This window comes from Podarcis vaucheri (assembly GCF_965113315.1).
Source record: "Podarcis vaucheri genome assembly, chromosome: 10".
Classification (NCBI taxonomy): Eukaryota; Metazoa; Chordata; class Lepidosauria; order Squamata; family Lacertidae; genus Podarcis; species Podarcis vaucheri.
This window is the reverse complement of record NC_138748.1, coordinates 66,815,553-66,832,399: the sequence shown is the minus strand read 5'-3', so window position 1 is coordinate 66,832,399 and position 16,847 is coordinate 66,815,553. Positions and strand designations below refer to the sequence as shown.

The 16,847-nt window shown below is 46.9% G+C and overlaps 1 protein-coding gene and 1 long non-coding RNA gene across 3 annotated transcripts in view; one reads left to right on the top strand and one right to left on the bottom strand.

Moving 5' to 3' along the window:
* LOC309541513 overlaps positions 1–16,046 on the bottom strand; it is a 53,624-nt gene extending 37,578 nt beyond the window's left edge. The window contains exon 1 of the long non-coding RNA XR_014223781.1: positions 15,907–16,046. This is a non-coding gene — a long non-coding RNA (uncharacterized lncRNA). The remainder of the gene's footprint in view (positions 1–15,906) is intronic.
* Positions 1–16,847, top strand: part of PODXL (podocalyxin like) — a 74,400-nt gene that overhangs the window by 47,493 nt on the left and 10,060 nt on the right. For both annotated transcript variants that reach the window (XM_082239097.1, XM_082239096.1), the window contains exons 2-6: positions 2,136–2,582; positions 3,564–3,877; positions 4,251–4,322; positions 14,200–14,356; positions 15,927–15,988. In XM_082239097.1, coding sequence (XP_082095223.1) covers positions 2,136–2,582; positions 3,564–3,877; positions 4,251–4,322; positions 14,200–14,356; positions 15,927–15,988 — 1,052 coding nt within the window. The remainder of the gene's footprint in view (positions 1–2,135; positions 2,583–3,563; positions 3,878–4,250; positions 4,323–14,199; positions 14,357–15,926; positions 15,989–16,847) is intronic.

Here is a 16,847-nt window from a genome sequence, read left to right as displayed (position 1 = left end):
TGTCACCAAAGGTGGCTGGACGTAGAAGGAAGTTGCCCAGATAGGAAATGGCCCCAAGACAAGAATCAGGAGCGCGATGCAAGAGGACCGCCCTAAATGGCTCAGATGAAGCTGGAGGAGGGACGGAAGGAATGGGACGAGTCTTTTTTCCTTTCTTGCCTTTGTTTTTGTTTTGTTTTTAAGTCTTTGGTGTTCTGCTCCAATATGGCCTTAAATAGAAATATTTATAATACAGTGGTACCTCGGGTTAAGTACTGAATTCGTTCCGGAGGTCCGTTCTTAACCTGAAACTGTTCTTAACCTGAAGCACCACTTTAGCTAATGGGGCCTCCTGCTGCCGCTGCGCCACCGCCATGCGATTTCTGTTCTCATCCTGAAGCAAAGTTCTTAACCCGAGGTAATATTTCTGGGTTAGCAGAGTCTGTAACCTGAAGTGTCTGTAACCTGAAGCGTATGTAACCCGAGGTACCACTGTATTTGGAATGAGTTTATACAGAATGTAATACGTTATGAATAACCAGAGTTGTATCAGGAGTATAACATTTTTCTCTATAGGAAATGTATAGATTTTACCTACTGTATCACTTTTGCCCCTTTCTTTTTCAGAATTTGTTTTTCCTTTTCCTTTATCACTAATTTCTTTCTGGATGAGATTGTTCTAATAAAATACCCAAACAAACAAACAAACCAATAGTGAAAGCTTGCCTCTAGGTATAACTGCTCTATCCTGACTCGCAACCAACAGTTCAGGATCTCAATCGCAACTAGAGGAAATCTGTGTGTCTCGTAGGCCGGGATCAAATTCAAAGTGCAAGCACAAAGCTTGGGAGACAGAGGCCCAGGGGCCAGATTTGAGCCTCCCAGCCCGTCTAACTGGCCCCCCACTGACCCTCCTTTGCACCCCAAATGTTTTTTGCCTGACTGGAATGTGCCCTTGAACATGCTCCTTGCTTAGAATCATAGAGTTGGAAGAGACCACAAGGGCCATCGAGTCCAACCCCCTGCCAAGCAGGAAACACCATCAGAGCACTCCTGACATATGGTTGTCAAGCCTCTGCTTAAAGACCTCCAAAGTAGGAGACTCCACCACACTCCTTGGCAGCAAATTCCACTGTCGAACAGCTCTTACTGTCAGGAAGTTCTTCCTAATGTTTAGGTGGAATCTTCTTTCTTGTAGTTTGGATCCATTGCTCCGTGTCCGCTTCTCTGGAGCAGCAGAAAACAACCTTTCTCCCTCCTCTATGTGACATCCTTTTATATATTTGAACATGGCTATCATATCACCCCTTAACCTCCTCTTCTCCAGGCTAAACATGCCCAGCTCCCTTAGCCGTTCCTCATAAGGCATCGTTTCCAGGCCTTTGACCATTTTGGTTGCCCTCCTCTGGACACGTTCCAGTTTGTAAGTGTCCTTCTTGAACTGTGGTGCCCAGAACTGGACACAGTACTCCAGGTGAGGTCTGACCAGAGCAGAATACAGTGGCACTATTACTTCCCTTGATCTAGATGCTATACTCCTATTGATGCAGCCCAGAATTGCATTGGCTTTTTTAGCTGCCGCTTGGCTGGATGGGGGATAAAGAGTGTGTATGCAATATTTGCATCCATTGCTCCGCCCATTTTTCCCCTCTGGCCCTACCCACCCCTGGCATGTGTGGCCCTTGGGTGCTTGTCCACGTGGCCCTCAGACAGAAAAAGTGGTTTACAATTCTCCTTGCACTGACTGTGCGTTGGCTCATAGCTTGTTGTTTCAGCCTCTAGCTCACATGTTGAATAGATGAACCAATTAGAACTTGGGAGCAACGGTTATCCCAGGCTAGCTGGCAGCATGTAAGCCAATTGTTTATACCAGTTGCTGGGAATTGCACGCCAAGGGAGATCTGTTGTGCTCAGGTCCTGCTCGCAGGGATGCCTGGTTGGCTGCTGTAGAAGCAGGATCTAGATGGCCATTGGCCTAATCCTACAAGGATCTTTTGCAGGAATCTCGACTGAAGCATCCATGGCAGAGGCTCACCCAGCCTCTGCTTAGTAAACGGTGTTAGTGATGATTATGTCCTTCAGAAGGCTGTGGGGGTGGGGGAAAGAGAACAAGTTAACCGTTTCCAAAACATGCCTAACTCTCTGGGTCTTTTTAGGAACTACCGTAGCTGGAACCGTGAGTGGCACGCCGGCGACGCCCACAAGCAGTGCTAAGTCCACCACCGTAACCCCCGAAAGTACCGCTCCTCCACCGGCGACCGCGACGACCCTGAAGACCACCATCTCTGCTACTATAGCCAAAAGCACTGTCTTGACAACTGCAGGAAGCCCCCCACTGAGTACGCCCACGGGGACCACTAATAAACCCACAGACACAACTTCAAGTGGAGTCAAGGTTGTCACCACGGTTGCTGTAACCACCCCCCAACCGCCCTCTGCAACTGTAGCGGCGTCGACCACAACTACACCTGCGGCCCCCCGAGAGACGACAACGTCCTTGACAGGCGTTGGGTCAAAAGCAGTGGCCTCGACGACACACTCTGGCGTTGTGACGACAAGTGCCCTGACTCTGAAGCCAGGCAGTTCAGCTGCTGCCACTCCAGGTATTGTACTCAGATCCTTGGCCCATCTAGTCTAGTGCTGTCCACACTGGCTGGCAGCAGTGGTGGTGGTGGTTGTTGTTATTTATTAGTTAAATTTATATACCACCCTTCGTCAAAAGAGGGCCTTCTTGGTGGTGGCGCCCACCCTGTGGACCTCCCATGAGGCTGAAAGTTCAACAGGTGCAGCGGAAGAGATGCCAGTGTGAAAGGTGGCTGTGAGCCCAGACTGCAAGGTGCTTTATTCAGAAAAATCCCTGCCTCGTTCTCGGGTGAAAAAGAAAACTGACCATGGAAGTTGTGGTTTTGCTAATAATAATATTTTATGTATACCCCGCCCTTTCCGGTTGTTTGGCTAACAACAAATTTAAAACACTTTAAAACAATTATAAAAGCAGCATTAAATACAGTATGAAAACATACTACAAAGTATGTATGTTTGTTTTACTACAAAGGAATTTCAGAAATAGACTGGAAAGAGAAGCTGCTGAATTGCAACTCATTACCAAACTTAAAACCATGGAGAGACCTGGTCTGAACAGAGACATTGGATTCTTATCTCATTATACATGACTAAGCCATTTCTCACCTTCTCACCCCTTGCCTTTTCCTGTAAGACCTATTACAGTCGTTAAGAGTCGTCTACAGGCTCATCTCAGCTATCTGCCAATCTCCCATTCCCACCACCCTTCTGAGTAATACCCCTCCCCACCTTCTCACTATATAGAAGGATCTGGCAACTTCTGTTTCAGTGTATCTGAAGAAGTGTGCATGCACACGAAAGTTCATACCAAGAACTAACTTAGTTGGTCTTTAAGGTGCTACTGGAAGGAATTTTTTTATTTTGACTATGGCAGACCAACACGGCTACCTATCTGCAAGTATGAAAACATGAATAACAAAATTCAAAAATCAATTAGATAATAATAATAATTAGGAGGGAGTGCTGATTTTCCTCTCCCCGGCTTTTTTCTTTTTAAACAGGGAAGAGCTCAGGCACCACGCCAGGTTCAGGAAGCGTCACCACTGTTGCTTCTACAACAGAGAAATCTACAATCAAGGCCGTCGTCCCTGCTGCAATGCCCACAGAGAAGCCAAAGAAAGCCGAGTCAACAACGAGAACAGCGACAACGAAAGAACTTGGGGGGACTGCGGGCAGCACAGCCACGCATACGGCGGGAGTGGTTCCACCACCGCCCAGTTCAAGTTCTGGGACTTCAGTCACAAGGAAGACCCCCTCAGCCTCTCCGCAGCCCCCCGTCGCGTTTCCCGATACTTCTTTCGTAGCCCAGACTAAGGTACCCAGGGCTCAGCCCAAAGCAGTATATCCTTTAACTCTCTGCTTCCTTCTGAGGGAGTTTTTCCCCTGTGTGCTTTGGCTGAAGGTCTCCCTGCTATGTACAAGGCCGGGAGGAAGACAGGTGAAACCTTTCCGTTCCTTTCCCCCTTCAAATTATACACCGTTTTTGTTCAGCTTGCTCAGTAAAGTGCTCTCAGGACTTTTCTATCTGGGCTCCACCTGCGTTATTTCCCTGCAGAGCCGAACGAGGGTGAGGCCAGAGGTTTGCATTTGTGGACAGCCTTTGTTTTCGCTAGAGATGCTGTTTCTCTCCCCCCCCCCCCATTCCATGGGAATTTGTTCAGTCTTTTTGTTGTCTGTTTTTTCCCTAGATTGTTTGTGAAAAAGCGGTGCCACCAGAAGACCAGGCAATCATTTTGACCTTGAACCAATCCACGCCATGTGTAAGTACCTCCCAAGGCGTCTCTTTTTGGTGGTCTCATATGATTAGAATTTTATGGAGCTCCTCTCCTTGGGGGGGGGAAGCACTATTTATCCTGGGGAGATAAATAGTGCGTGTTAAGTTGTGGGCGAACATATCAGACGACACAGCGATTCTTCCAAAGCAGCTCTTTATTTGTAAGCTGGAACAGAACTGAACTGAGGAGCTCAGTCAGCCTGCATATATAGAGCTCCACTAGAATGCAACAGTAACCATATTCTGTAACTATCCAATCACTGAACGTCACTTTCGATCCTTCATTTGCATAACTATCTACAGTATCCCCCTGCTGGCCCAGGGTGAGAACTTCAGTACATAACAGTGCTTTCCCTTTTGGATCGTTTTCTGCAGACCCTCAAGTTTAAACAATGCTCAGCGTTCAGTTTCTTAAAATTGTTAGGCTGTGATAGCTCCCCGGTTGGCCTCATACTTTACTCACTGCTGCCGCCACCTGGCCACGAGTCCCTTCTTTGCCATCTCCACTACCCTGGAAAAAGCAACCACCACCCCCTCTTTTGGATACAATTTATTAATTTTATGATAACAAAAATACAATAAAAAACCCCCCAAAGAACATCACAATCAAAATCATACATCTTAATTGACTTCCCTCCAACTCCTCCTCCTGGTTCCAATTTTTTTTTACTTATTTATACTTGTCCACAGAATCTCACACCCTTAACTATGCAGTTTTAAAACCTTATGCATATTCTTACAAGTGACCTTTAAAAGTTCAACTAATGTGGAAATCAGTACGCAAAGCTTACTGATTATGCCTGAACACCAGCAAACCCTCCTGAGTGGATTTTAACACTCAGACTAGTTGGTCCCAAGCTGTCCATGCTAGTACCAGCACCTTGAATCAGCGAGATCCCACCTCCTCACTACTCCAGATAGCAAACTGCTCGTGGCATTCTGCAGATTCCAGACACTCTTCAAAGATGGCCCCGCATGCCACACAATTGCAGCAATCCAACTGGGTGTGGTTACAGCGGTCAGGTACCTATCTCAGCCATTGTATTTGCATATGGGAATGGATTCACATTTTAACTTTAAATGGGTGGTTTGAAAGCTGCCAGAACAAGCTCTGAATTGTCGGTATCGACTAAAAAAATCCCATCCGGCTGGGATTTTTAGGACTTAAATATTTGCAGGGTGCACTCTGCAAAGTGCTTGATGCAATGCCCAGCAGGTTAGTCCTACAATTCAGCTAAAAATAGACAGCGGGTAAAGTACAGTTATGGGGGCTCCCAGTTTCCAGTACCCTCCCTCCTGCCCCTGTCCCTTGTGAGTTGAGTTGCAAGCGTGTGAATCGAGTGTATTTCAGCTCATTACGGCAGCTGTGATATCATCTTTTCCGGCAGCCAAGTCAGGAAGTCTGCAGGTCTGATTTTCGCAGGGACATAACCATTGTCGGAAATAATCGCTAACGACAAGCGCCAATTGCGTTTTGAAATCCTCCAGAGCTGTCTAACCCCACAGTTATTTGGGGTGTTCTGGGGGTATTCCCACAATCACAATAGCAATTTCCTTTCCCTCACCTTCCTTCGCTCCCCTGCAGGGCAAGATTCAGCTGTGAAATAATGGGTGTCTTCCGTCAGGCCTCTCTTAGGAGCAGAATTTCCCTCGCAGGAGGAGGAGAAATGAATAAAATAACCCTCCTTTGTCCCAGGTGGTTCTCAACAGATAACAAGACCCTCTGATGCTTGGAGTAGACAAACACGTCAATTTCTTTCAGTTCCCGGGTTTCTTCAGTCTTAATTTTAGTTTTCCACACATAGGTGTCAGTTTTGCAATTTGTTTTGACTTCTTTTTTTAAAAAAATGCCTCAGTGTGCATTTCCCCTCACATAAACATTTGTCTGTGCACGTTGGCTTGCAATGTGCATTTTTGTTATTTTCACCAACCTATGCACACTTCCTCTTGAAATGTGGTTGGACGTTTGCATTGCAACATTTCGGTAAAGTGTTCGTTTTGAAGGATAGTTGCATTTCAGCCCCTGTGTCATTCCAGGAAGGGCAAATTGGGTTCACGGCAAAATTCAAACAGAGCTTGTTTTCCTCCCTTCCCCCAAGTCCTACCTGAGGCGTTCCACCCCACATTGAAAGCAGCAGCAGATCATGTAGATCGGTGGGAAGCAATTTCGGTGGATGAGTCAGCAAAGAAAGCCAAACCCGGATTTGGGTCTTTCCTAACACATTCCTTGAGGGCTCAGATGACCCACCTGCCTCATTCCAAGTTCCTCTTCACGAGGATCACAAAGACACCTTCCATTTGGGGTCGTTTTCAACCCTTGTTGCAACATTCCTGCTCCTAGTAAATGCATAGGGTTGCTTTGTTGTTTAGTCATTTAGTCATGTCCGACTCTTCATGACCCCCTGGACCAGAGCACGCCAGGCACTCCTGTCTTCCACTGGATCCCGCAGTTTGGTCAAACTCATGCTGGTAGCTTCGAGAACACTGTCCAACCATCTCGTCCTCTGTCGGCCCCTTCTCCTTGTGCCCTCCATCTTTCCCACCATCAGGGTCTTTTCCAGGGTTGCAATTGGTACATTTTAGTGTATTTTTCATCTTTGTTGGAAGCCGCCCAGAGTGGCTGGGGAAACCCAGCCAGATGGGCGGGGTACAAATAATAATTTATATATATATATATATATAAAGTCCTTAATGGCTTGAGTGCAGTTTACTTGAGGTATTGCCTTGCCCAATGTATGCCCAACCAACAGCTCCCATTTGAGGTAAAGATAAAGGGACCCCTGACCATTAGGTCCAGTCGTGGCCGACTCTGGGGTTGCAGCGCTCATCTCGCTTTATTGGCTGAGGGAACCGGCATACAGCTTCCGGGTCATGTGGCCAGCATGACTAAGCCGCTTCTGGCGAACCAGAGCAGCGCACGGAAACGCCGTTTACCTTTCCGCCGGAGCGGTACCTATTCATCTACTTGCACTTTGATGTGCTTTCGAACTGCTAGGTGGGCAGGAGCAGGGACCGAGCAACGGGAGCTCACCCCGTCGCGGGGATTTGAACCACCGACCTTCTGATTGGCAAGTCCTAGGTTCTGTGGTTTAACCCACAGTGCCACCTGCGTCACATAATCCCTGTTCTGCATTTGTATCATAGAATCATAGAATCATAGAATCATAGAGTTGGAAGAGACCACAAGGACCATCGAGTCCAACCCCCTGCCAAGCAGGAAACACCATCAGAGCACTCCTGACATATGGTTGTCAAGCCTCTGCTTAAAGACCTCCAAAGCAGGAGACTCCACCACACTCCTTGGCAGCAAATTCCACTGGCGAACAGCTCTTACTGTCAGGAAGTTCTTCCTAATGTTTAGGACTCAATCTTTTCATGTGGCATCACTTAACACTTTGGAACTCCCTGCCTGTTGACACCTGCCTTCACTATACTTTTCCCTTCAGGAAATGGCAAAGTTACAATGGTTTCCCTCGTTTGCCTAGTGACGCCCAAAATTGGGTGTGGAGTTGACATTTGCAAGGGAGCCTTTTTCTGGAAGTTTTCTTCTTCTCCTCCAAACTCTGCCCTGATAGATAAAGAAGATAAGGAATCAGTGGGAGGGTGAGGGTGAAGCATGCCTCTTTCTTATTACCAAATGCCCCTTATGCCAATTTGCCATTGTACCTCACGTGCGTCTTTAGCCGAGCTAAAGGCTGCTTAGTTCCAGCCTTAAACTTGTGGGAATCTCAGATTACAGTGGTACCTCTGGTTGCGGGCGGGATCCGTTCCGGAGGCCCGTTCGCAACGTGAAAAACCCGCAACCTGAAGTGCCATATCTGTGCAGGTGTGTGGTACGATTTGGTGCTTGCGCGCATGCACGAAGCGCCATTTAGCACTACTGCGCATGCGCAAGCTGCGAAACCCGGAAGTAACCCTTTCCAGTACTTCCGGGTCGTCACGAGATGCAATCTGAAACAACGTAACATGAAGCAAACTTAACATGAGGTATGACTGTATTCTCTCTTTCTTGCTGGGGGGGAGTTGTCTCCTGATAATAATAATAATTTATTATTTATACCCCGCCCATCTGGCTGGGTTTCCCCAGCCACTCTGGGCGGCTTCCAAAAGAATATTAAAATACTATGATACTATGAGCCTTTAATGTACCAACCTGGTCCGAAAACCCAGGAACCAAATTCCTGCTATAACTCCAACATGCTCAGGGTTTGATGTCTGACCGTTTGGGGTCAGTGTAGGGGTTTTCTTCCTTCCACCCCACCCTAATCTCTCTCTCTGATTCAGCATGTGTTTGGTGCTCGGTTTGTTGATTCAAGTGACATTACCTCATTCTGGGGAAGGGATGTTAGTTTTAGATTCCTGCTAGTGTGGGAATTCGATTAGCTCAGATTGTCCAGGCCTGTTAAGTCTCGCCAAAGAATGTGCAATGCTTGAAAGGCCATAGAGGGGTACAAAGTAGGTTTTTTTGGGGGGAAGGGGTGGGTGGAGGGTACCCCATGAGGGAACCATACTGGCCTCATCCAGTCGGCGCAATCCCAAAGGAAGCTTCAACAGCATTTATGTATGTGGCTACAGCAGCAAGGATTCTCTGTACATAGAAATCGAAGGAGGAGTGGGCATCTTCAAAGGGACAACGGTTGATGAAAATCTTGGAATATGCAGAGGTGGCAGAATTTAAAGCACTGATAAAAGAGACAAATTTAGAATCTTTTAAGGAAGACTGGAAACCCTCTCTAGTCTATATAAAAAAGGCTATTTCCCATACCTGAGGACCACAGCAGTGTAAGAAAACAGCAGACTGTATTAAGCAAACATGTTAGAGAGGACGAAATTAGACAAGAAGGAACCTTAAAATGCATCTGTATGTCACTTGGGTTAGAAACATCAGTGTTGGCTTAGCAGGAAGTCGCTAGTTTTTTTGCATTGGAATATACCGTATTTTTCTGTGTATAAGACAGTGCTTTTTGCTAAGAAAAAAATTGGCAAAAATTCGGTTTCGTCTTATACACAGATAGTGAATGCAGGGGGGCGGAACGTGTGATTAATAGCGGCAGCAAGCAGGAGATTGGCAGCAGCGATTGGGCGGGAGATTGGTGGCTGCGGCAAGGCCTGCTGGTGATTGGCTGTGGCAATTGGGCAGGCGATTGGTGGCTGTGGCGAGGTGGGCAGGCGATTGGCGGCTGCGCCGAGGTGTGCGACTGGCAGTGGCTGTGGCAAGCGATCGGCAGTGGTGGTCAGGCAGGCGAGCGATTGGTGGAAGCAACCTCCCCCACCCCACCCCCCAAAAAAGCTAAACAACTTAATTTCTTAATTTTGGGTTAAAAAAAACAGGGGCCGTCTTATATTTGGAGGCATCTTATACACGGGAAAATACGGCAATTGTCGAGTAACAAATGTAACTTTCATGTGTGGAAAAATGAATAAAATGTTATTAAATAAAAAAGAGCAAAAATGCCCCCTGTTCAGAAGAACCCTTTAAATAGTTGGTAGTAGCAATTCTGAGCATGCACAGAGTTCTTTCCCTCATAAATCAATAAGAGAGAGAGAGACCACACTCCCTTTCCCACCCCTTCCCCATCCTGGTTTCCCTCAAACCCCCTCCCATCTCAGCCTGTCCTCTTCCAGCCCCTTCTCCTTATCCTCACATTTTGTCCCTGAGCAGCTTTGTTTAAAATCCTAAATTTGCCACAGTGAGTCACTTTTGACTGTGGAAAGGGAAAGGGATATGATCTAGATTTTTTATTTTATTTTTTTTTGAGTGAGGGGAGGCAATGTTCAGGCGCAGCTCTGTTCTCCCGGAGACCTTGACTCCCTCCCCTTTAACAATCCATCTTAACAATGCCGTTCCACGCCCAGGGACCGTTCCTTCCTGTCTGGCAGGCCGCGGCGTCCTGTCCCCATCCCTTAGCACCTCCAAAGAGTCTTTCTCCAAATATTTAGACAAAGCAGTGAACAATCCAGGACATAGATTTCCCCCTTCGGCCTTACCCACCCACCCAGGAAAAGAAAGGGAGAAAAAGCTTTGCTCGGCTTTCAGCTGGGGAGGAAGGACACAGACATTTTGCCCACAGACGTAACTGCTACCACATAAAGTGAGCTCTGCATTTGCAAAGGAAAAAAACCAGTCTTTTAGTGCGTTCCCACCTATCTTTTGCAACTCCCAGCTTCTTAACATTACATAGTTGCCTTGGTTGGTCCTGTTGTCAGTGCCTTCTGAACACTTCTTTGTATAGCTACCCAGATAAATTTATGCGTATATTTATTTTAAAAACTATTCATTTATCTATTTTTTGATTACGGTGGTACCTCAGGTTACAAGACACCTCAGGTTACAGACGCTTCAGGTTTCAGACTCCGCTAACCCAGAAATAGTACCTTGGGTTAAGAACTTTGCTTCAGGGGGGCCCCCCTGGTACCTCAGGTTAAGAACAGTTTCAGGTTAAGAACGGACCTCCAGAACGAATTAAGTTCTTAACCCAAGGTACCACTGTATTCTGTTAAATCTGCTGTTTCTCTCTCTTTCTCTTTCTCTCTCTCTCTCACTCACACACACACACACACATATATATATAATGTATATGTATATATATAATTTATGTATGTATATATGTGTGTGTGTGTGTGTACATTTTTATTGGGGGTTTTCTAACATATCATTTCCAACATAACTTCTTGTCGTATACAATATTTTAGACTTCCGTCAACACCTCTGATGATTTTCTGTTCTTTATCACTTATTCTGCATTCCTTAATTTCTCTATTACTCTTAATTATCATTAACTAATAATTATCCTCATGGTCTTTCTTGCAATATTTCAAATAGCCATCCTTACAAAACCTCTTGCAATTCTACTAGTGGAATCCGTTCATTACAATTACTTTTCAAACAGTTCATTTATTTACTCCAGTCTCCTAAGAATTTCTGGTCGCGCAGGTTTTGAATCCTTCCTGTTAATTTATGCAGTTCTTAATAGTCCATCAATTTCATCCGCCATTCTTCTTTCATCTTGCTTCCATTTTTTTGTGCCAATAATATTCTTGCTGCTGTCACTGCATATAAAAACAACTTACAATCCTATCTATTAATATCATCTTAAATCTGCGAGAACAGGAAGAGCCGTTATCCTGATCAAGCAGTCTCTTCTCATATTCTTATTAATTGAAGCTAAGTGACGCTGCTACAACCTTGTGGGTTAAGACTGTGCCGTTTTAATGTTTCTGGGACATGGGTGGCACTCTAGTCTAAACCACTGAGCCTCTTGGGCTTGCCGATCCAAAGGTTGGCGGTTTGAATCCCCACTGCAGAGTGAGCTCCTGTTGCTCTGTCCCAGCACCTGCCAACCTAGCAGTTCGAAAGCACACCAACGCAAGTAGATAAATATGTCCCACCGCAGCAGGAAGGTAAACAGTGTTTCCGTGTACTCTGATATCCGTCACAGTGTCCTGTTGCACCAGAAGTGGTTTGGTCATGGTGGCCACATGACCTGGAAAGCTGTCTGTGGACAAACACCGGCGCCCTTGGCCGGTAGGCGAGATGAGTGCCACAACCCCATAGTCGCCTTTGACTGGACTTAACCATCCAGGGCTCCTTTACCTTTTTAATATGTCCAGATATTGTGCATCAAGAGCCAGTGTGGTGTAGTGGTTAAAAGCGGTGGACTCGTAATCTGATGAACCGGGTTCGCTTCCCCGCTCCTCCACATGCAGCTGCTGGGTGACCTTGGGCCAGTCACACTTCTCTGAAGTCTCTCAGCCCCACTCCCCTCACAGAGTGTTTGTTGTGGGGGAGGAAGGGAAAGGAGAATGTGAGCCGCTTTGAGACTCCTTCGGGTAGTGATAAAGCGGGATAGCAAATCCCAACTCTTCTTCTCCCTCGCTTCACTGTCATTGTAGGATCAATTGGCATCTCAGTTGCCACTCATTGATATGTCTGACAGGCTGTGGTTCTCGAGAGACATTGTAGTGCACCTAGTTAAGAGCGGTGGACTCGTAATCTGGTGAACCGGGTTCACTTCCCCGCTCCTCCACATGCAGCTGCTGGGTGACCTTGGGCCAGTCACACTTCTCTGAAGTTTCTCAGCCCCACTCACCTCACAGAGTGTTTGTTGTGGGGGAGGCAGGGAGAGGAGAATGTGAGCCGCTTTGAGACTCCTGAAGGGGAGTGAAAGGTGGGATATCAAATCCAAACTCCTCCTCCTCCTCCTCCTCTTCTTCTTCTTCTTCTTCTTCTTCTTCTTCTTCTTCTTCTTCTCGGGGGATGAAGTCAAACCAGTGCGTCAGCAGTACCAAAATGACCTCCCCGGGACGCAAACCTGGGCAGTGAGCATGGAGGTCCTGGGCTGCTCAGACAACAAGACCCCTTTCTAGGCCTGCCTGATGGGATCCAAAGATATTCCACAAGGCAGCGGAGGGTGTGGATCCGTTCTGACTTTACATGAAACAAGCATCCTTGAACCATTTCAGAACTGTAGCTTCCTTGAAGCCGGGCTGTTACCATGTGGACGGAGGAAGGGAGAGTCGGGTTTATTGTGATACTGAGTGGGGGTCCACGCCCTCTCTTGCATCCCTTTTTTAGGGGGCGGAAATGCGACCTTTGCAGGGGTGGCAGAAAGCAGCCCCTCCCTCGTCCCGCGAGGGGACCCTGTGGGAGTTACTGTTCCTGTCGCTCTCCCAGCTGCAGGCTTCAGATAAAGAATGGCAGGGGACCAGGCGGAGGGATGGAGGCCAAGCCTGGTCCGGCTCGTGGTTTTGAAAAGAGGCGGCTTTTGAACTCCTCGCTGCCTCCTGGACTAAGCAGCCTGAAGAACAAGGGGAGATATCGCTGGAAAGCAGACCATTCACCCTGCCCAAGCTTTCCCCCCTAGGGAGGTCACTTTGGTTCTGCTTAACACAGTGGTTAACACCCCTGGAGGCACACTCCATTGTCTCTCAATAATAATAATAATAATAATAATAATAATAATAATAATAAATTAATTAATAATAATTTATTATTTGTACCCCGCCCTTCTGGCTGGGTCTCCCCAGCCACTCTGGGTGGCTTCGAACAAAGATTAAAAATACATTAAAATGTCTCACATTAAAAACTTCCCTGAACAGAGCTGCCTTCAGATGTCTTCTAAAGGTCAGGTAGTTTTTTATTTCCTTGACATCTGCTGGGAGGGTGTTCCACAGGGCAGGCGCCACCACCAAGAAGGCCCTCTGCCTGGTTCCCTGTAACTTCGCTTCTTGCCGTGGGGGGACATTAAGCTTTTAATGTTTGATGCATTACTATATTTTAATATTTTGTTGGAAGCCACCCAGAGTGATTGGGGAAGCCCAGCCAGATGGGTGGGGTATAGATAATAAATTGTTATTATTATTTTATTATTATTATTATTATAAACAAGTTTAGATGGATGCAATAATGGAATACTGAATGGTATAGTTTTTGTAAAATATGCAGGGATTTATGATATGTAAAATGAACCATAGAAAGAGAAGAAGGGAAGTCATTGATATCTTGAGGATGTAAAATGAGTATTTTAAATCGCAAAACACAAAATTTAATAAAAATTATATTTATATAAAAAAGAAAGGCTCACAGCATTAACATTGCGAGTCTTCTCATGCCATGCATTGAAAGGGAGGCTTTCCCATGGCAGCTAGGAGACTGAAGAGCTGCTACAGTCACTTGGAGGCTTCTCATCCCATTGATTCCCCGCCCCGGTTTCTGTGTGAACCCCACACTTTTCTCTCCTTTGAAGACTGTGATTGGCACTGCCCCTGTGTTAGGAAACGATTCCCAGCAGGGTGGCAGCCGCCAGCAAGTTTGCCCTGGGCAAAGCCCTAACCGTGGCGAATTTTGTTCTTTCTTTCTACAGAACAGTTTGGAGAAGAGCGCCGCGAAAGAGGCTCTCTTGAATGTCCTCTGCAAAGCGGTGAAGCCCACCTTCAACCAGAGCCGGGATGGGTGTTTGGCGAGGCTGGCTTCCAAAGACGACCCCAAGTACTTGGCTGTCCTCGAGGTGGCTGTGTTGAGTAGGTACCACATGCGTTGTTGGGAGCCCCTAGGGCAGCCTTCGCCAACTTGGCGCCCTCCCCTCCAGATGTGCTGGCTGCGGCTGATGGGAGCTGTGGTCCAGAGCATCTGGACGGCACTGGGATGATGATGTTTTCCCGTGAGTAAGAACTAGGAACTTTCATACCTGTGCTCTGCTGCGCTGGTAGTTGCAGACCAGTCTAATAATAATAATAATTTGTTGTTGTTGTTTAGTCGTGTCCGACTCTTCGTGACCCCATGGACCAGAGCAAGCCAGGCACTCCTGTCTTCCACTGCCTCCCTCAGTTTGGTCAAACTCATGTTCGTAGCTTCGAGAACACTGTCCAACCATCTTGTCCTCTGTCGTCCCCTTCTCCTTGTGCCCTCCATCTTTCCCAACATCAGGGTCTTTTCCAGGGAGTCTTCTCTTCTCATGAGGTGGCCAAAGTATTGGAGCCTCAGCTTCAGGATCTGTCCTTCCAGTGAGCACTCAGGGCTGATTTCCTTCAGAATGGATAGGTTTGATCTTCTTGCAGTCCATGGGACTCTCAAGAGTCTCCTCCAGCACCATAATTCAAAAGCATCAATTCTTCGGCGATCAGCCTTCTTTATGGTCCAGCTCTTACTTTATTATTTGTACCCCACCCATCTGGCTGGGTCTCCCCAGCCACTCTGGGCAGCTTCCAACGAAGATTAAAAATACATTAAAATGTCACACATTAAAAACTTCCCTGAACAGGGCTGCCTTCAGATGTCTTCTAAAGGTCAGGTAGTTTTTTATTTCCTTGACATCTGATGGGAGGGTGTTCCACAGGGCGGGTGCCACAACTGAGAAGGCCCTCTGCCTGGTTCCCTGTAACTTTGCTTCTCGCAGTGAGGGAACCGCCAGAAGGCCCTCAGCACTGGACCTCAATGTCCAGGTAGAACAATGGGGGTGAAGACGCTCCTTCAGATATACTGGACCAAGGCCGTTTAGGGCTTTACAGGTCAGCACCAACACTTTGAATTGTGCTCGGAAACTGACTGGGAGCCAATGTAGGTCTTTCAAGACCGGTGTTATGTGGTCTCGGCGGCCGCCCCCAGTCACCAGTCTAGCTGCTGCATTCTGGATTAGTTGTAGTTTCCAGGTCACCTTCAAAGGTAGCCCCACGTAGAGCGCAATGCAGTAGTCCAAGAGGGAGATAACTAGAGCATGCCCCACTCTGGGGAGACCATCTGTGGGCAGGTAGGGTCTCATCCTGTATACCAGGTGGAGCTGGTAAACAGCTGCCCTGGAGACAGAATTGACCTGCACCTCCATGGATAGCTGTGAGTCCAAAATGACTCCCAGGCTTTGCACCTGGTCCTTCAGGGGCACAGTTACCCCATTCAGGACTAGGGAGTCTCCCACACCAGCTCACAGGAAACCTTTTGCCCAACATTGGACTGGAACCCACAACCCCAAGATAAAGCGTCTCATGCTTTAATGACTGAGCCGAGTGTGTTGCTATTCCACACAGTTTTCTGCACCACCTTAAAAAGGTAAATAAATAGTTTCTATTCTCCTCACCTTTTGTTTCCTTTTGTTAGCAAACTCTGCAGATAAGGAGCTGTTTGAGTCTTTGGCTGCGAAGATGGAAGAGCTGGAAAAGGTAAGGAGAATGTTTGAGGAAGTCCCATTCCTTCGGTTTGTCGCCTTTTCAGTCAGGCATCTTCAGATCTTTAGCTTGAAGTGTTGCTTGGCAACCGGCCATCGCCAACTGGGGTTCAAGGACAGCCCTTCAAGGTGTGTAAGGATGAAGGATGCTTTGCTGAGTGATTCTCTGAAAGAGGCAGGAAAGCAAAGCAGTTGCCCATATACGATACGATACGAAAATCTTTATTGTCATTGTTCTCTACAGAACAACGAAATTGAAAAAATCTACATCAGACATTCAAAAACCAACAAGCCTGCTATTCCAGCTATCCCAACCTGGTTAGCCCCCTAAAAACTCAGATACCCCATAATTAAATACAATATACTCCCATAGAAACTACCTTACACTGCGTTTAAAACCAAAATCGCAATTGGGGAGAACCTGTTTCTCAGGTGGCTAGTCCTAGTCTTTATAACCCTGTAACTTCTTCCAGAAGGCAGAAGCTGAAAGAGACCATTTCTGGGGTGCGCACTATCCTGCACTATCTCTGCACTTTCTTATGACACCTGGAAGCCTATCTCTTGCCCCTCACAATATTATTTGTGAGGTGGTGCCCTTGTGGGGGGGGGGGCTGATTTAAGCCCTCTTAAATCAGCAGCAGAGAGACAGTGTGTCCTAGTTGTTAGAGTGTCGGACTAGGAAAGTGGTCAGTGGAACGCTTTTCTATTTTATTTTTAAGGAACCCAAAGGTGATTTGGGAAACTGCAGGGCAGTTAGCTTAACGCATGTTCTGGGGGAAACGAGTGGAAATCATGATTAAAGATAGAATTAACAGGAACCGGTTTGGGCGAAGTAGACACGGCGGAGATTTTGC